The sequence below is a fragment of the Euprymna scolopes genome, chromosome 22 (genome assembly GCF_053919585.1).
Source record: "Euprymna scolopes isolate OS-2025 chromosome 22, ASM5391958v1, whole genome shotgun sequence".
Taxonomy (NCBI): domain Eukaryota; kingdom Metazoa; phylum Mollusca; class Cephalopoda; order Sepiida; family Sepiolidae; genus Euprymna; species Euprymna scolopes.
The window spans coordinates 84,753,503-84,774,360 of NC_136503.1; the positions used below are offsets into that span (position 1 = coordinate 84,753,503).

General features: G+C 30.6%; 1 protein-coding gene across 2 annotated transcripts in view; it reads left to right on the forward strand.

The window, feature by feature from the left end:
• LOC145243535 (mannan endo-1,4-beta-mannosidase-like) overlaps positions 1 to 13,135 on the forward strand; it is a 78,455-nt gene extending 65,320 nt beyond the window's left edge. Inside the window, exons 8-9 of one of the 2 annotated variants that reach the window (XM_080106508.1) lie at positions 8,941 to 9,205; positions 12,973 to 13,135. In XM_080106508.1, the coding sequence (XP_079962634.1) occupies positions 8,941 to 9,186 (246 nt within the window). In that variant the 3' untranslated portion in view covers positions 9,187 to 9,205; positions 12,973 to 13,135. Of the gene's footprint in view, positions 1 to 8,940; positions 10,912 to 12,972 lie in introns of those variants that run through there. The other variant, XM_080106507.1, reaches the window with a different exon arrangement.
• The last annotated feature ends 7,723 nt before the right edge of the window (positions 13,136 to 20,858 follow it).

The window sequence follows — 20,858 nt, forward strand, 5'->3', positions numbered from 1 at the left end:
CCTCTTCTTCATTTTGTGTTCTGTCGTAACGACAAAATCTACAATCTGGCAGGAATTGTTCTTCCTGTTAACTATTATGATATCCGGTATTATTGATTGAATAAGATTATCCGTTTGTATAGCTTTGACCCATAACATCTTGTGACATTCATTTTCTAGTATTGTTGCCTGTTTGTGTTTATATCCTTGTTTGCGTTTGTATCATTTGTTTGTATTTGTATCATTTGTTTGTGTTTGTATCATTTGTTTGTGCTTGTATCCTTTGTTTGTGTTTGTATCATTTGTTTGTGTTTGTATCATTTTTTTGTGTTTGTACCCTTTGTTTGTGTTTGTGTCATTTGTTTGTGTTTGTATCATTTGTTTTGCGTCTGTATCATTTGTTTGCGTTTGTATCATTTGTTTGTGTTGTATCATTTGTTTTCGTCTGTATCATTTGCTTGCGTTTGTATAATTTGTTTGTGTTTGTATCATTTGTTTGGGTTTGTATCATTTTTTTGTGTTTGTATGATTTGTTTGTGCTTGTACCCTTTGTTTGTGTTTGTGCCATTTGTTTGTGTTTGTATCATATGTTTGTGTTTGTATCATTTGTTTGTGTTTGAATATTTTTTTTGGGTTTGTAGCATTTGTTTGTGTTTGTATAACTTTTTGTGTTTGTATAATTTTTGTGTTTGTACCATTTGTTTGTGTTTGTATCATTTGTTTGTGTTTGTATCATTTGTTTGTGTTTGTGCCATTTGTTTGTGTTTGTATCATTTGTTTGTGTTTGTACCATTTGTTTGTGTTTGTATCATTTGTTTGTGTTTGTGCCATTTGTTTGTGTTTGTATCATTTGTTTGTATCATTGTTTGTGTTTTTATCATTTGTTTGTGTTTGTATCATTTGTTTATGTTTGTATCATTTGTTTGTATCATTGTTTGTGTTTTTATCATTTGTTTGTGTTTGTACCCTTTGTTTGTGTTTGTACCATTTGTTTGTGTTTGTACCATTTGTTTGTCTTTGTACCATTTGTTTGTGTTTGTACCATTTGTTTGTGTTTGTACCATTTGTTTGTGTTTCTACGATTTGTTTGTTTTTGTGTCATTTGTTTGTGTTTGTATCATTTTTTGTGTTTGTACAATTTGTTTGCGTTTGTGTCATTTGTTTGTGTTTGTATCATATTTTTGTGTTTGTATGATTTGTTTGTGTTTGTGTCATTAGTTTGTGTTTGTATCATTTGTTTGTGTTTGTATCATTTGTTTGCGTTTGTGTCATTAGTTTGTGTTTGTATCATTTTTTTGTGTTTGTAAAATTTGTTTGCGTTTGTGTCATCTGTTTATGTTTGTATCATTTTTGTGCTCATATAATTTGTTTGTGTTTGTATTATTTGTGTGTGTTTGTATCATTGTTTTGAGTTTGTATCATTTTTGGGGGGTTTGTACCATTTTTTGTGTTTGTATCATTTGTTTGTGTTTGTCAAATTTGTTTGCGTTCGTATCATTTGTTTGTGTTTTTACCATTTGTTTGTGTTTGTATCATTTGTTTGTGTTTGTATCATTTGTTTTCGTTTGTACAATTTTTTTGTGTTTGTATCATTTGTTTGTGTTTATATAATTTGTTTGTGTTTGTATCATTTTTTGGTGTTTGTACCATTTGTTTGTGTTTGTCTCCATTGCTGGTGCTTGTATCATTTATTTGTGTTTGTATCATTTGTCTGTGTTCGTATCATTTGTTCGTGTTTGTATCATTTGTTCGTTTTGTATGATTTGTTTCAGTTTGTATGATTTGTTTCTGTTTGTATGATTTGTTTCTGTTTTTATCATTGATTTGTGTTTGCATTATTTGTTTGTGTTTGAAACATTTGTTTGTGTTTGTATCATTTGGTTGTGTTTGTATCATTTGTGTTTGTTTGTATAATTTCATTGTTTTTGTATGATTTTTTTTGTTTGTATCATTTATTTGTGTGTATATCATTTGTGTGTGTTTGTATCATTTTTTTGTGTGTACCATTTTTTTGTGTTTATATCATTTGGTTTTGTTTGTACCTTTTGTTTGTGTTTGTATGATGTTTTTGTGTTTGTTATCATTTTCTTGTGTTTGTATCATTTGTTTGTGTTTGTATCATTTGTTTGTATTTGTATCATTTGGTTTGATCATTTGTTTGTGTTTACATCATTTGTTTGTGTCTGTATATTTTGGTTGTGTTTGTATTATTTGTTTGTATGTGTATCATTTGTTTGTAGTTGTATAATTTGGTTTTATCATTTGTTTGTGTTTACATCATTTGTTTGTGTTTGTACATTTTGGTTGTGTTGGTATTATTTGTATGTATATGTATCACTTGTTTGTAGTTGTATAATTTGTTTTTGTTTGTAGCATTTGTTTCTGTTTGTATCATTTGTTTGTGTTTTTATCATTTTTTGTGTTTGTATCATTTTTTGTATTTGCATCATTTGTTTGTATCATTTGTTTTTTTTGTACCATATTTTTGTGTTTGTATCATTGGTTTGTATCATTTTTTTGCTTGTACTATTTTTTGTGTTTGTATCTTTGTTTGTGTATGTATCATTTCTTTGCGTTTGTATCATTTATTTGTATTTGTATCATTTGTTTGTGTTTGTACCATTTAATTGTGGTTGTATCATTTATTTGTGTGTGTATAATTTGTTTGCGTTTGTATCATTGGTTTGTGTTTGCATTATTTGTTGGTGTTTGTTCTATTTGTTTGTTTTTTATCATTTGTTTGTGTTTGTATAATTTGTTTGCCTTTGTTTCATTTGTTTGTGTTTGTACAATTTTTTAGTGTTTGTATCATTTGTTTGTGTGTTCATAATTGTTTTTGTAGAATTTGTTTATGTTTGTATCATTTGTTTGTCTTGTTATCGTGTCTTTGTGTTTGTATCATTTGCTTGTGTTGGTATAGTTTGTCTTTGAATGATTTGTGGGTGTTTGTATCATTTGTTTGTGTTTGTGTCATTTTGTTGTGTTTGTATCATTTGTTTTTGTTAGTATGCTTTGTTTGTGTTTTTATGACTTGTTGGTGTTTTTATAATTTGTTTGTTTTTGTATCATTTTTTTGCGTTTGTATAATTTTTTGTGTTTGATCATTTTTTTGTTTGTATCATGTGTTTGTGTTTGTTCCATTTATTTGGGTTGGTATCATTTGTTTGTGTTTGTATCATTGTTTTGTGTGTGTATCATTTTTTTTAATGTTTGTATCATTTTTTTCTGTTTGTATCATTTGTTTTTGTTTATATCATTTTTTTGTGTTTGTATCACTTATTTGCTTGCGTTTGTATCATTTTGTTGTGTTTGTATCATTTGTTGGTGTTTGTATCATTTGTTTGTTTTTGTAACATTTGTTTACGTTTGTATCAGTTATTTGTGTTTTTATCATTTGTTTGTGTTTGTAACATTTGTTTGTGTCTGTACCAATTGTTTGTGTTTGTATCATTTGTTTGTGTTTATCATTTGTTTGTGTTTGTTAAAATGTGTTTGTGTTTGTATCTTTTTTTGTTTTTGTATCATTTGTTTGTTTGTGTAATGATACAAACACAAACAAATATATACAGACACAAACAAATGATACAAACGCAAACAAATATTACATAAAACAAACAAATGATACAAAAACAAAAATAAAGATACAAACACAAACACATTTTAACAAACACAAACAAATGATAAACACAAACAAATGATACAAACACAAACAAATGGTACAGACACAAACAAATGATAAAAACACAAACAAATGATAAAAACACAAATAACTGATACAAACGTTTGTATCACTTTTTTGTGTTTGTATCATTTATTTGTTTTTGTATCATCTGTTTGTGTTTGTATCATTTTTTTGTGTGTATCATATTTTTGTGTTTGTACCATTTGTTTGTGTTTGTATAATTTTTTTTTTTTGTATCATATTTTTTTGTTTGTACCATTTTTTTGTGTTTGTATCATTTGTTTGTGTTTGTATCATTGTTTTGTGTTTGTATCATATTTTTTTGTTTGTACCATTTGTTTGTGTTTGCATCATTTTTTTGTGTTTGTGTCATTTTTTTGTGTTTGTACAATTTGTTTGTGTTTGTACCATTTGTTTGTGTTTGTATGATTGTTTTGTGTTTGTATCATTTCTTTGTGTTTGTATCATTTGTTCGTGTTTGTACCATTTGTTTGTGTTTGTATCATTTGTTTGTGTTTGTATCATTTTTTGCGTTTGTGTCATTTGTTTGTGTTTGTATCATTTTTTTGTGTTTGTGTCATTTGTTTGTGTTTGTGTCTTTTTGTTGTGTTTGTATCATTTGTTTGTGTTTGTATCATTTGTTTGGGTTTGTGTCATTTGTTTGTGTTTGTACGATTTGTTTGTGTTTGTGTCATTTGTTTGTGTTTGTATCATTTGTTTGTGTTTGTATCATTTTTTGTGTTTGTGTCATTTGTTTGTGTTTGTATCATTTTTTTGTGTTTGTGTCATTTGTTTGTGTTTGTGTCTTTTTGTTGTGTTTGTATCATTTGTTTGTGTTTGTATCATTTGTTTGGGTTTGTATCATTTGTTTGTGTTTGTACAATTTGTTTGTGTTTGTGTCATTTGTTTGTGTTTGTATCATTTGTTTGTGTTTGTATCATTTTTTTTGTGTTTGTATCATTTGTTTGTGTTGGCATCATTTTTTTGTGTTTGTGTCATTTGTTTGTGTTTGTATCATTTTTTTGTGTTTGTATCATTTGTTTGTGTTTGTATCATTTGTTTTTGTTTGTATCATTTGTTTGCGTGCAAGAAGCAATCGTTTGCATAATTGCCAGTGTACTGCCTTCCTCACGTTATCGTGTTAATTTTTATATTATTTTTCTGGGCTAGTTTGATGCATTCAACATGTGGTTTATTGTTTTGCGTCTTTGTCCGCAGAGTCTGCATTTTCTTTTCTTGTGTCTTGTCGATCCTTACTTTGATGTGTTTGGTTGTAATCGCGTTATCTTTTGCGGCAGTTATTAGGGATTCACTTTCACTGCATAGGTTTCCCCTTTGTAGCCATTGCTAAGTGTTTTCCTTAGTTTATGAATCGTCCGTGTATCGTTTTCTCTTCCCATTTTATTTCATTCGTTTTATCGCTTGCTTTTCTGTTGTTTCTATTGTTTTTTTAGTATCTCTCATACAGAAATTAGGCATTTTGTGTTCTCCATATATTTTTTTCTAATTCTTCGTTTGTGTTATGTACACAGTCTTCTATACCAAACGGTCCTCTTTTCTCCGTCAATCCTTTTCACATAAAGTCAGTCAATATCGTAGTTTGAATGTAGTGTATTATGCATGGCTATAAGTTTCTTGGTCATCTGATTGAGATGCTTCAGTTCTTATTTGGTCCCAAAATAACGGCCGAAGTATCATACTAGTGACACAGCTCGTATTTTTATATCTTTTATTATGTCTCTACTTCCTTTTCGAATCTTGCAAACAGTTTCAGATCGCCCATGTACATTAGGTGGTTTTATTCAGCCATCTTAATAAACTTGTATCCGGCTTAGCACTTTCTTAGTATATTGTTAATGGGCATCAGAACTATGGTGAACAGGAGTGATAATAGTGAATCATTTAGGAATATATCTGTTTGTATCTTAATTTCAGTTATGTATTGTTCATCACCTGTCAGTTCTCAAGTCTCCATGTTTTCATTGCTTTTTTCAATCAAATTGATAATCTTGCTTGGTATCTAGTACGTTTTCAGGCATTCTATTATCCATGCTTGGGTTCCTGCTGCACCCTTTCTTTAGTCGATCCATATTATGCACAGATTTCTCTACTTCTTACCTCTTTCAGGATCTTTAAATCTATGTATGATGGATGATGTGTTCCTCTCTTTGGCATCCTTCTTGCTCCTCATGAAGTAATCCACGACCAATAAGAGAGTAGTAAATCTGTTCTCTTAGTTGTGCTGTTAAGATTTTTCACATGGTATACATGTTATAGGTCTGTAGTTGCTGGGGGTGGTTCCCTTTTCTGTTTCTTTTGTATCCGTGTGGTTCTACCTTTAGTCATCCATTCTCACCCGTCTGCTTCGTGGATACAATTTTTCAGGTTTTGAATTAGCCTTTCACGTAGTGTTGTGAATGTTTTGAACCAGTATGCGTGTATTGCGCTCCAGTTTGTCATTTTCTTGGGGTTGTATTGAGGGGTTCTTGCTGATTTCATTTCCCTGTCCCTTCTTCAATTTATTGTGACTTTTTTTTTCATGTTTTTCAGCCATTTTGTCTTTCTATTATAATCTTGTCGCCCTTCCCATATCTTACTCCAATAGAAATCTATGCACTTGTTTTGGGTCCGATCGTTTTGTTTTTGTTTTTCCTCCGTTTACATTTTGATAGAATTGGCTTTCATTGTTTTGTAAGATCTAGTTTTGCTTGTACTGTTCTGATTTGTATCTGCATCGTCTTTTGCTTAAGTTCTTCGTATTTCTTGTTTAGCCTCTCCCCGCGAGTCACATTTAAACTTTTCTATCCTCTTCTGTTCGCTTTCATTTTGTTTATCGCTTTGACTTCTTTAAGTTTAGTGATCTGAGTCTCCATACAGGTTTTGTCGGTCCATTTTCTTTTTTCTACTTTAAATTTCATACTTACTGTCTTGGGACCTGCGTAAATTAAATTGCTTGAGATAAACGTGTTCACCATTTTGTTTTTGATTTTAATTTCTTCCACTCTTGGTTCCTTAAGAGTTGGGAGTTTTTTTTCTTCTGTTCATAAGTTGTATAATGCTTTCTACTTCAGCGGCTTCATTATCGTTTAGTTCCTTTTGTTCCCTAGATTCTCCATGTTTGCAGTGTTTAAGCTTTACCGGTCTTCTACATGTGGGATTTCTATATGTAAAATTCTAGTGAGGGGTGTTTCCTGGTCTTTCCCACCATTTATCTTTCTTTGTATTTCCATTAGTACTAGATTTGAAAGCCAAGCTTTCTTGAGAATAAGTTTCGCTTAATTCACGATTCTTTCTTACGTTGTATGCTAGTCATGTCCCATAACTCTTTCATCTGTTTCCGATAATCTCGATTTTTTTGGTGGTTTCTGTAATAGCATTCTATTCGGCGCTTTTACACTATAAGGACGAAATTTCGAAAATCGTAATACTGAATTGTACATGAAAACAATTGTATCTACGTATTTGTCGGATTTTTAAAATGATTATATCCAAACATTACGAAAATTACGAAAATCGATAAAGTGGAAAATTGTTTATTAAAAGAAAATAAAAGATGGAATTTTATGAAAACGATCGTAAGACGCAACAGAGTTCTAAAGGGAGGTAATTTTCCGTTTCGATTTAAATAAGATGGACGCAATTTTTTATCTGCTAACACGATTAAAGTTGTTTTGATTAATAATTCAGTAATATTCAGGTAATTTCGACTGCATAATTTGGAAGCTACCATTGTAATTTATTATAAATCGACAAAAAAATCAGTTGGAATCATTGTTTTTTTTTTATCTGAAAACTCCATTTATCGACTACAAAATTTCGTCCTAATAGTGTAGAAGCGCCTTCTATTCTCTTTGTCGTTCATTTCTTCCTCCGAGTTTCCGGTTTATGTTGGTTATTTTTGCTGCTCTGTATTTGATTTTTATTATTTTGATACCGGAAATTAAAGGGGGGGGGTGGTTACCTATTATTGTGTCTGAAAGTACAAAAGCCAACATTCACAAGAAAGCGATCGGGTTCCTCATGCGGCCCAATGAGGGAGCACCTGTCGATTATAACACTCAACTCTTTCTTCAAGGTCCCACGGTTTTTAATACTTATTTTAGATATTTGTTCATTGTGTGGTGTTTTTGGCAGCACCAAACCTATAACTGTTTTACCTGTGGTTTTGTCACAGAGATAGTGTTTAGCTCCTATCTAGATGTGAGTTAAGGTGCACTATCACGCGTAGATAAAATACATAAACAAACATTAACATAAAACACTAAGTATATGTACTTAGTATAAGTTCTCATAAAAACTTTTTGGAGAAAGTTTGAAGATATATCCTGCTCTAAATAAAAGTAACACTTCGGCCAATCGTTATTTTCATGGCAAGTGCTCATCTAAGCTTCAATTTATGCCCCCTCACCTCGCCAAACTCGAAACACACTCGTCTGTTCGAAACCACTATCAATAATTTCCCAAACTCTTTGTCTGTGCCTAGACGTAAATGTAGATTCCATGAACAAAGCTTCTTTCTTAGAACTGCACGCCTGTGGAACTCTCTTTCGATTGCCTGCTTTCCAGCTGACTACAATCTGATTGTCTCCAAGTCCAATGTAAACAAGTTCTTCATGAACCATCCTCCTAAGTAATCCAATTTACAAAATTTCCACTACTTATGTTTACTACACTATAATCACATTGACTAATGTATACCCATTAACTCTTATCCTCGAGTGGCCTCCGGACATTGATAAGTTGTGATTCCTGTGTAAAAAACAAACAAACTTTGTACCCTCGTTCTTATCTCTTGAGATTTCTTTAGCATTGCTTCGTTCAAGATCCTTCTATTCGAGCAAGTAACTTCTTGTCCTTTCTTAGCTGTGTAAACGTATTTATCCTGGGTCTCATGCCCAATCTGATCATAGAGAAGGTGGTGATGCGGAAGTAAACAGACTGCTGTCGGACTTTTCATTTTGTAAAAAGAATATATCATTTTTTACATTTTTTAAAAAGAATATATCATTTCGAGTAAGAATGCAAGATAAATATTACGTTACTGACAACAGCATATTCTTTCCATTGTTTTAATTCTCATGTATATATCCATTGATATCTTATATGTTTTTTGATGTGGTTCTCGATTGCTTAATTGTGCCTAACTATGTCGGATATATACTCGAGAGTGAAAACAACGAAAAGAATATGCTGTCGTCCTAACCCTACTCATAACAAATGATAAAAAATTAAAAAAAATATTATTACGTGACATTTTTCTTTGTTATGTTTCTTTTCAGAATAAGAAAAAGAATTATGGGTTAAAGAAACCGGTTGTCGTCGGTGAGTTTTCCCAGGCGTCCGGAGCTGGCATGAACATCACAAGTCTGTTCGGATACATTTACAACAACGGATATTCAGGGGCTTGGTCTTGGCAGGCCAATTCGATGGGCAAAAATTCGGACAGTTTTGCCATCCAAATGACAGGTCTACAAAGTCTCAAAGGTCGTTCGGATCACGGAGTCATCCACATTAAACTGGATTAGCAGAGGACAATGATAAAACGTAACGTGGCTTTTTCGCTTGATAACTTCCATAGCTGTTGAAATCCTTTTAATAGATTGCACCGACGGCCGACCTAGGCACGACAAATGTATGATTAGGTACGACAACTGCTACTGCTGCTCCTGTTGTTGTTGTTGTTTAGTATAATTTATGATGATGATGATGATTTTGTTGCCATTCGTTTCCCCGATATCTTTCTATTCAGAATTCTTTCTAGAAGGATATCGAGAATCTACAGGAAGGACCACGTGGAGGTTGCTAAGTGGAATCGATTCTGTGGAATGACCTGGATTCGAACTTGGCACACCCAGGTTGTCAGTTCGTATCATTAACCACTGAGATACCGTCACCTCCATGTTTCTCTATTCCTGCGATTTAGTCACATCATTCGAGCAACCTGTGACGACCGACAACCGCCGATTTTACGTTCAAGTAATCTTGGCAGGTAAACAACTGGATGCCGAAAATCAACAGAGATTATACCATTCCCGCATTGATCCAGTCCCTGTTGATTTTGCGGTGGGAGTAAAGTTCTGTGCTGTTCTAGGAGTTTCACTCTCCCAGGCTTTGCCTTCCCTCTTTGAGAAGGGATGAGTTTATTGTCAATCGCCTGAGGCGCCCTTACCGTGGAATGCCTATGGGGCTACTCAGGCACTTTTGCAAGTCAGGGTGCCCCACCCCGAGGGCGCTTATTCTCAATCCCACTTTCCGACCTTGGTGTCACAGTCCTTGCAGTGAGAGAGAACTAGATACCAATTCAGTGAATAAAAACTCAAAAGATATTTGACAAAAATAAATTCTCAATTTTTTAAAGCCTAACAATGAATAAGAAGTATTCTATTTTCGACGGACGGGCATGATGATTTTTAAAAAAAAATTCCGTTAAAAATCTTTTTACAAAATTAACAAGCATTTTTTTTTCGGATTTAGGGGAAATATTTATAAAAGATATGAATCAAACATAAAAAGAAATAGAAAAATAGGTATTATTTTTCTGTGGGTTTCGTTAATCTTTGCTAGTCTAAGTCTTTTCTACAAATACTAATATGACATATGTTCATCAGAATTCCCGGCTTTATTTGTTCCAGTTCGTTTGAGATCTCCATCGATTCGTCGTTTTATTACTTCGGGCCTTGATAAGTGGTGAACCCTATGTAAAAAAAAAAAAAAGAAAAAAATTCCTATTCCATTAGTTTTTTCCAAGGACTGCAAGGTTGTGGAACTCTCTTCCTGCTCACTGTTTTCCTTCTATCTACAGCCTTTGTCTTTTCAAGACTAAGGCCAATAAGCATCTCCTGTTTTTGCTAAAATCAGTTTTCGTTCTTCTTAGCCCGATACGTAAAGTGGCTTCATGCCTTGTCTCGGGCGATTTCCATAGAAAGATATGCTGGCTGAAAGCTTTAGAAAACAGCTTATTTGTGCTATAGAGACGCAGCAGAGATCAGTTGTTGTAATTAGTCGTAAGTTTGTCGTGCTTAAAATCGGTCGCACATAAATAGTAATATCCCAACGACGATTGACGAATGTACAATCAATGTAAAAAAAATTATTGGACACTGAACAATCGAAAAATATCGTCATCATTTCAACTAATTGAATCATCAGCTTTACAAATCAATATTTCTTTTGAACTATACTGTTTAAATACACTCACTTTTCACACTAATGTTCTCACTGCAAAAGTATATTAAAAAATCCATACATAACACGAAGTACCTTGATTCATTACACAATTTCAGATACACATGCGCATAAACACAAACACCTACACGATTGTTAGATATAAGCGGTTGTGATGAGGGATAGATTTAGGTTCATGCAAAGGATTGGAAAGACGAATTGCTTTGACCCTTCCTGGGACGGTGCTCTTCTAGTACACACACACACACACACACACACACACACACACACACACACACACACATATATATATATGAAGGGTGAGAGATCAATACTTGTAAAATTATCAATCAAGTTTTCATCGGAGGAAACATAACAAAATCATTTGTACGATCGTTTCGGAAACGATATCCTTTTATTCATTCGATATTTACAAATAAACCGTTCGAGAAATAAGTAGAATATTTCTCGATATCGTCTCCTCATCAGCATAATTGCGGGGGGTATAGAGGCAGAAAACACCAAATTTTAACCAGTTTTTTTTAAAGTAAATATAGTTTGTGAACCTTTGTAAGAGAGTGTTTCCATATTGTTTTAGGAAGCTTATCGGTGCGTAACCCTTTTTTGATAAGGATATTTTATTTAAATCTAAAAGAGATCGTTGGTATATGTAACTACTTTTTAAAAATCTATTTGATGGGACTGTCTATTACACAATATATATATACACACACTATATATATATATATACACATATATATATATATATACACATATATATATGTATATATATGTATATATGTATATATATTAATATTTTCAGAGGTAAAACAACCAATGAAGTTTTAACGAGGTAAATACAGGAGTGTTCAATACCGAAGAAAAGCTATATCTACTCTTTATTTGTTTTATATAATCATTAATATGCCGCCGCACATTCATGAGTATATTCCGGTCAACCAGTTACAAGTAACTAAAAATCTCTTCAGACGATATTACTTATACAAAAGTTTAGTTTGTAATGAAAATTTTACATAAGTTTACAAACACACATTTATCAGGAGGTCGCATCACATGGCATTCAGAATGAAAAAAAAATAACGGCATTTAATATATGTGAAAAATACGAAGAAAAAAGGGGGGAGAATAAAAGTGTATATCAGAATAGAGAGAAGAAACACAGAGAAAAAAGAAAGAAAGAAAGGAAGAGGAGAAACAAAAAAAGAAAAAGAGAAAGCAAAAGGAAAAAGTACAAATAATAATAATAATAATAATAATAATAATAATAATAATAATAATAACATCATTAATAAAAATATGATAACACATATAAGATAATAAAATGGTTAATAATAAAATTATTGATAAAAATTATTATTGATTATTATTAATAAAATTATTTATAATAAAAATGGAATAAAAATAATACTAAAAAATTGCAAAACTATAAGATTTAAAATTACCTCGATAAAAACCTTTAAATTTGTATATCTACAAACAATAAAAAATAAAAGCAAAACGAAATACAAAAGGAAAACACAAACATATCACATAATATGTGTCGTTCTAAGCGATAAACAGACCGGAAGTAAAACAGACAGTTTTAAATACAAGCTTCTAATTAAAAAGTATTGATCAATGATAAAATCAATCCTTACGCAAGTTAGATTCAATTAAAAAACAGCTGTCAATCATTAAATTTCCTTTGCTTTCTTTGCCTGAATGAAAAGCTGTTTATCACGAAATTTAAGGATAGGTATAGGCTCTTAAATAAATGCGTGGCATGACAAACATGTTAACCTTATCAGGTAACATTGCTGTCAAGTGGAAAAATAGCATTTTGGAACAACTAATTTTGGGTCTCCGTTCATATATGGAGAGTCTTCAAAAGTCATCAGTTATTTCAAATTTTTAATAACAGGAACATTGTATTTATATACAATAAACAATATTAAAAATGAATGCCATTGAACAAAATATTTCCTCGGTAGGAAAAAAACTAAAAACAATAACACATTTCTTAAAACTGCTCACAAATGATTGCATCACAGTTTTCAAAATTCCCGGAGTTATTCTAAAACGATTTTATTCATTAAATGATTTTGCATTTATCAATTGTTCGTATTCATTTTCATTGTTTTTTAAAGAAATCCCAGAAGAAAAAAAAAATTTAAAGTGCCAAGTTCGACAAGCGTGCAGACCATCGATACATGCATTTTCGCCTTATACAACGCACAGGAAACTTCAAACAAGATGGCGTCGTACAAGATGGCGTTCAACAAAATGGTGCAATAAAAATGTTGCTGAAATGAATTCAAACCAATTTTTACTTTTATTCCTTTTTAGTGTATAACGTTTTTCATATACATTGTTTATTGTTTATATGCTTTTTGTTCTCAGAAATTTGTTAGATTATAGAAATTTGTTATCAAAATTGAAAAATAGATTATGACTTTTCGATGGCCCTGTCTGCTCTATATTAAAAGTCTAAAACCTAAATATAGATTCATATATTTTTGTTGTTTCCTTTTTATATAGACGTTTGAATTCATAGAAAGTACACGTTTTTACACAAGAGAGTTTAAAACAGAAAATTACTTTTTTTGACAAAATGGTAACTTTTATGCATGACAAAAGGCTAGTAGAACCAAACATTTCGTTCAATTCAGACGACCGTAATCATTTGATGCAGATAAACTTTATTAAGAATAAAAATGAGCCTTATATGCAGCAGAGTGACGAAGGTAATCTAGAAAGAGGAGAGTATACGAGACGTAGGAACAGGTGAAATATAGCGGAGTATAATTGTGTGAGACTTATGTGGGAGGAGTGTTAAATTGAGTGTGTAAAATGAGAAAAAGGCAGAGGGATATTAGGCGGATAAAAAGTGGGAGGCAGATAGATAGGTGTTGGTATGACCCATGTGTGCGTGACTGATGAAGTGGTGTCACGTGTTCAAGAAGAGGAGGAGGCGATGAAATGTTCTGGGTGAGAGAAAAAGAAGTTGAGAAAAGGAAAGTATGTCGACGACAGTTGAATCCATCTATAATATAAATCTTACCTGTCTGTTTAAATGTATGTATGAATGTATGTATGTCTGACTAAAACTTTCGACAGAGGTGACGGATTTTCACGAGATCAGTATCGTTTTGAAGCTCGATACTTCGGACGACAAATATCGAAAAATTAGCTAAAAACATTCCTTCATTCTCAACTGGGCACTTTTCTACAAGGAGGGGTCGCTTTTTCGCCGACATTTTCGAAAGTCATCATCTTTTTTCGATTGACTAGCCTTAATTTAAACCTTCGCCACTTTCGGTTTGGTGATGGACGTAACGGCAAAGACGTTACATTTTTTTCACGTTCTTTTCCTCCTTCGGTGTACGGGTTCCAGACTGCCTGCCTACTACCATTTTTTTTTTGCTCAACACACACCTCCAAACACCAGGGCATTATAAAATAAAAAAAAAAATTCACGAGGGTCCTATAAGCCATATATCAGAGATGTTAAACCTAGCCCGTTGAGAAATATTATTTTTGGATCGTGAGATTAAGCAGGATTGAATTAAGCATCTTAATTTCATGTCATGTGCGCGTTTTTGTGTACCGAAAAATAATCATCAATAAGTATGTGTGACAAACAAAAATAATAACTCTATTGTGTATGTGTATTATTTTCTTTGTATATTATTACAGTCAGGGAAGAACTGCCCATGTTTTAGTTCTGTATATTTCTAAACGAACGCCATGTTGTGCAAACGTCACCTCGTTGCGTAAATGCAATCCACTAGGAGGCATTCACGTGATATGTTAATACAGAATCAAAATTCTACTGGACTTTTCTTGGTCTTCGGGCTGAGACCAAAGTATAGTACCTGTTCTGTCTATAGTTATAGATAGAGAAAATGAGCGGAAGAATGCATTAATATAACTCATTACTCTCAATATTTAAATTTGCCGCTGATAAGAAAAATGGCTTCCACTTTAAATTTACATTTGATACTGAAAACAAAGATGGCTTTCTATAAAGAATATTCCGTGTAAGATAATGTATTTCTAAAAAGAATTAACTCTAATTACATTTTTGTGTTTTGAAAAACATCGTGCCACAAAACAACAATAAGAATGGACGATTCAGAATTTTGTAGAACGGAAGCTATTGATGGAAAACTTCGAGAAATAAACCATTTATTGCATAAATACGTATATATGATGGAATTAATTATCCAACGTAACAAAAAAATAATAAGGAAAACCGATTTTTATAGGTTCCTTGACGTTTCGTCTTTATTATTCAAAGACTTGCTCAATATGAGTGATATATGAAAAAACAAGTAAAAATTTGACATAGATCGTGTGGCTATTACGCGGAAAGAATGCTTTTATTCCTCCTTTCGAAAAACAATACAAAAACGTAGATGCAAAAATTCGAAATATCTGGTGCGTACATGAAGCGCAATGAATGTTGTTTTATATTAATTTTATGTCTGGAACGTAACGTAAAATAATTAGCCTAAATTTACTAAACCGCCCAAACTTTACTTTAGATTCGGGCTAGCTATTTTTACACCAAATTTCCGACAAAACGTTGTAAATAATATCATTTTTAAAAGAGACATTCAATCCACTTCATAGACACATTACGCATTTCAGATTTAAATGTTTATGCTTTTTTTTTTAAAGTAAAACATTTAATAAGTCATAAATGCACCAGATATTTCGAATTTTTACGTCTGTGCTATTTTTTTCAAAACGTAAAACATTTTTTGTACGTCATAAATGCACCACATATTTCAGATTTTAAGATTTCGCTACAGATATTTTAAATTTAATTTCTTTCGAAAAAAGTAAAACAATTTTCTACATTATAAACACATCACATATTTTAAATTTTGACGTGCATGCTTTAAACAAAGTAAGACATTTTTCTACACCATAAATGCTTTAAACAAAGTAAGACATTTTTCCACACCATAAATGCTTTAAACAAAGTAAGACATTTTTCTACACCATAAATGCTTTAAACAAAGTAAGACATTATTCCACACCATAAATGCTTAAAACAAAGTAAGACATTTTTCTACACCATAAACGCTTTAAACAAAGTAACACATTTTTCCACACCATAAATGCTTTTAACAAAGTAAGACATTATTCAACACAATAAATGCTTTAAACAAAGTAAGACATTTTTCTACACCATAAATGCTTTAAACAAAGTAACACATTTTTCCACACCATAAATGCTTTTAACAAAGAAACACATTTTTCCACACCATAAATGCTTTAAACAAAGTAAGATATTTTTCTACACCATAAATGCTTTAAACAAAGTAAGACATTTTTCCACACCATAAACGCTTTAAACAAAGTAAGAAATTTTTCCACACCATAAATAAAGTAAGACATTTTTCTACACCATAAATGCTTTAAACAAAGTAAGACATTTTTCCACACCATAAACGCTTTAAACAAAATAAGACATTTTTCCACACCATAAACAAAGTAAGACGTTTTTATACACCATAAATGCTTTAAACAAAGTAAGACATTTTTCTACACCATAAATGCTTTAAACAAAGTAAGACATTTTTCCACACCAAAAACGCTTTAAACAAAGTAGGACATTTTTCCACACCATAAATACTTTAAACAAAGTAAGACATTTTTCTACACCATAAATGCTTTAAACGAAGTAAGACATTTTTCAACACCATAAATGCTTTAAACAAAGTAAGACATTTTTCCACACCATAAATGCTTTAAACAAAGTAAGACATTTTTCCACACCATGAATAAAGTAAGACATTTTTCCACACCATAAACAAAGTAAGACATTTTTCCACACCATAAACAAAGTAAGACATTTTTCCACACCATAAACAAAGTAAGACATTTTTATACACCATAAACGCTTTAAACAAAGTAACACATTTTTCTACACCATGAACAAAGTAAGACATTTTTATACACCATAAACAAAGTAAGCCATTTTTCCACACCATAAATGCTTTAAACAAAGTAAGACATTTTCCACACCATAAATGCTTTAAACAAAGTAAGACATTTTTCCACACCATAAACAAAATAAGACATTTTTCTGCACCATAAACAAAGTAAGACATTTTCCACACCATAAATGCTTTAAACAAAGTAAGACATTTTTTCACACCATAAACAAAGTAAGACATTTTTCTACACCATAAACAAAGTAAGACATTTTTATACACCATAAACAAAGTAAGACATTTTTATACACCATAAACAAAGTAAGACATTTTTATACACCATAAACAAAGTAAGACATTTTTATACACCATAAACAAAGTAAGACATTTTTATACACCATAAACAAAGTAAGACATTTTTCCACACCATAAACCAAGTAACACATTTTTATACACCATAAACAAAGTAAGACATTTTTATACACCATAAACAAAGTAAGACATTTTTATACACCATAAACAAAGTAAGACATTTTTATACACCATAAACAAAGTAAGAAATTTTTATACACCATAAACAAAGTAAGACATTTTTATATTCCATAAACAAAGTAAGACATTTTTCCCCACCATAAAAAAGTAAGACATTTTTCAACACCATAAACAAAGTAATACATTTTTATACACCATAAACGCTTTAAACAAAGTAACACATTTTTCTACACCATGTACAAAGTAAGACATTTTTATACACCATAAACAAAGTAAGACATTTTTCTACACCATAAATGCTTTTAACAAAGTAAGACATTTTTCTACACCAGAAATGCTTTAAACAAAGTAAGACATTTTTCTACACCATAAATGCTTTTAACAAAGTAAGACATTTTTCTACACCATAAATGCTTTAAACAAAGTAAGACATTTTTTCCACACCATAAATGCTTTAAACAAAGTAAGACATTTTTCTACACCATAAATGCTTTAAACAAAGTAAGACATTTTTCCACACCATAAATGCTTTAAACAAAGTAAGACATTTTTGTACACTATAAATGCTTTAAACAAAGTAAGACATTTTTATACACCATAAACAAAGTAAGACATTTTTATACACCATAAACGCTTTAAACAAAGTAAGACATTTTTCTACACCATAAATGCTTTAAACAAAGTAAGACATTTTTCTACACCATAAATGCTTTAAACAAAGTAAGACATTTTTCTACACCATAAATGCTTTAAACAAAGTAAGACATTTTTATACACCATAAACAAAGTAAGACATTTTTCTACACCATAAATGCTTTAAACAAAGTAAGACATTTTTATACACCATAAACAAAGTAAGACATTTTTCTACACCATAAACGCTTTAAACAAAGTAAGACATTTTTCTACACCATAAATGCTTTAAACAAAGTAAGACATTTTTCTACACCATAAATGCTTTTAACAAAGTAAGACATTTTTCTACACCATAAATGCTTTAAACAAAGTAAGACATTTTTCTACACCATAAATGCTTTAAACAAAGTAAGACATTTTTATACACCATAAACAAAGTAAGACATTTTTCTACACCATAAACGCTTTAAACAAAGTAAGACATTTTTCTACACCATAAATGCTTTAAACAAAGTAAGACATTTTTCTACACCATAAATGCTTTTAACAAAGTAAGACATTTTTCTACACCATAAACAAAGTAAGACATTTTTCTACACCATAAACGCTTTAAACAAAGTAAGACATTTTTCTACACAATAAATGCTTTAAACAAAGTAAGACATTTTTCTACACCATAAATGCTTTTAACAAAGTAAGACATTTTTCTACACCATAAATGCTTTTAACAAAGTAAGACATTTTTGTACACTATAAATGCTTTAAACAAAGTAAGACATTTTTCTACACCATAAATACTTTAAACAAAGTAAGACATTTTTCTACACCATAAATGCTTTAAACAAAGTAAGACATTTTTCTACACCATAAATGCTTTAAACAAAGTAAGACATTTTTCTACACCATAAATGCTTTAAACAAAGTAAGACATTTTTATACACCATAAATGCTTTTAACAAAGTAAGACATTTTTCTACACCATAAATGCTTTAAACAAAGTAAGACATTTTTCCACACCATAAATGCTTTAAACAAAGTAAGACATTTTTCTACACCATAAATGCTTTAAACAAAGTAAGACATTTTTCCACACCATAAATGCTTTAAACAAAGTAAGACATTTTTGTACACTATAAATGCTTTAAACAAAGTAAGACATTTTTATACACCATAAACAAAGTAAGACATTTTTCTACACCATAAACGCTTTAAACAAAGTAAGACATTTTTCTACACCATAAATGCTTTAAACAAAGTAAGACATTTTTCTACACCATAAATGCTTTTAACAAAGTAAGACATTTTTCTACACCATAAATGCTTTAAACAAAGTAAGACATTTTTCAACACCATAAATGCTTTAAACAAAGTAAGACATTTTTCTACACCATAAATGCTTTAAACAAAGTAAGGCATTTTTCTACACCATAAATGCTTTAAACAAAGTAAGACATTTTTCTAAACCATAAATGCTTTAAACAAAGTAAGACATTTTTCTACACAATAAATGCTTTAAACAAAGTAAAACATTTTTCTACACCATAAATGCTTTAAACAAAGTAAGACATTTTTCTACACCATAAATGCTTTTAACAAAGTAAGACATTTTTGTACACTATAAATGCTTTAAACAAAGTAAGACATTTTTCTACACCATAAATACTTTAAACAAAGTAAGACATTTTTCTACACCATAAATGCTTTAAACAAAGTAAGACATTTTTCTAAACCATAAATGCTTTAAACAAAGTAAGACATTTTTCTACACCATAAACAAAGTAAGACATTTTTATACACCATAAAAAAGTAAGACATTTTTCTACACCATAAATGCTTTAAACAAAGTAAGACATTTTTCTACACAACAAAGTAAGACATTTTTATACACCATAAACAAAGTAAGACATTTTTATACACCATAAATGCTTTAAACAAAGTAAGACATTTTTCTACACCATAAATACTTTTAATAAAGTAAGACATTTTTCTACACCATAAATACTTTTAACAAAGTAAGACATTTTTCTACACCACAAACAAAGGAAGACATTTTTATACACCATAAAAAAAGAAAGACATTTTTCCACACCATAAATACTTTAAACAAAGTAAGACATTTTTCTACACCATAAATACTTTAAACAAAGTAAGACATTTTTCCACACCATAAATGCTTTAAACAAAGTAAGACATTTTTCCACACCATAAATGCTTTAAACAAGGTAAGACATTTTTCTACACCACAAACAAAGTAAGACATTTTTATGCACTATAAACAAAGTAAGACATTTTTCCACACCATAAATGCTTTAAACAAAGTAAGACATTTTTCTACACCATAAATGCTTTAAACAAAGTAAGACATTTTTCCGCACCATAAATGCTTTAAACAAAGTAAGACATTTTTCTACACCATAAATGCTTTAAACAAAGTAAGAAATTTTTCCACACCATAAATGCTTTAAACAAAGTAAGACATTTTTCTACACCATAAATGCTTTAAACAAAGTAAGACATTTTTCTGCACTATAGATTCTTTAAACAAGGTAAGACATTTTTCTACACCATAAATGCTTTAAACAAAGTAAGACATTTTTCTACACCATAAATGCTTTAAACAAAGTAAGAAATTTTTCCACACCATAAATGCTTTAAACAAAGTAAGACATTTTTCTAAACCATAAATGCTTTAAACAAAATAAGACATTTTTCTACACCATAAATGCTTTAAACAAGGTAAGACATTTTTCTACACCATAAATGCTTTAAACAAAGTAAGACATTTTTCTACACCATAAATGCTTTAAACAAAGTAAGACATTTTTCTACACCATAAATGCTTTAAACAAAGTAAGACATTTTTCTACACCATAAATGCTTTAAACAAAGTAAGACATTTTTCTACACCATAAATGCTTTAAACAAAGTAAGACATTTTTCCACACCATAAATGCTTT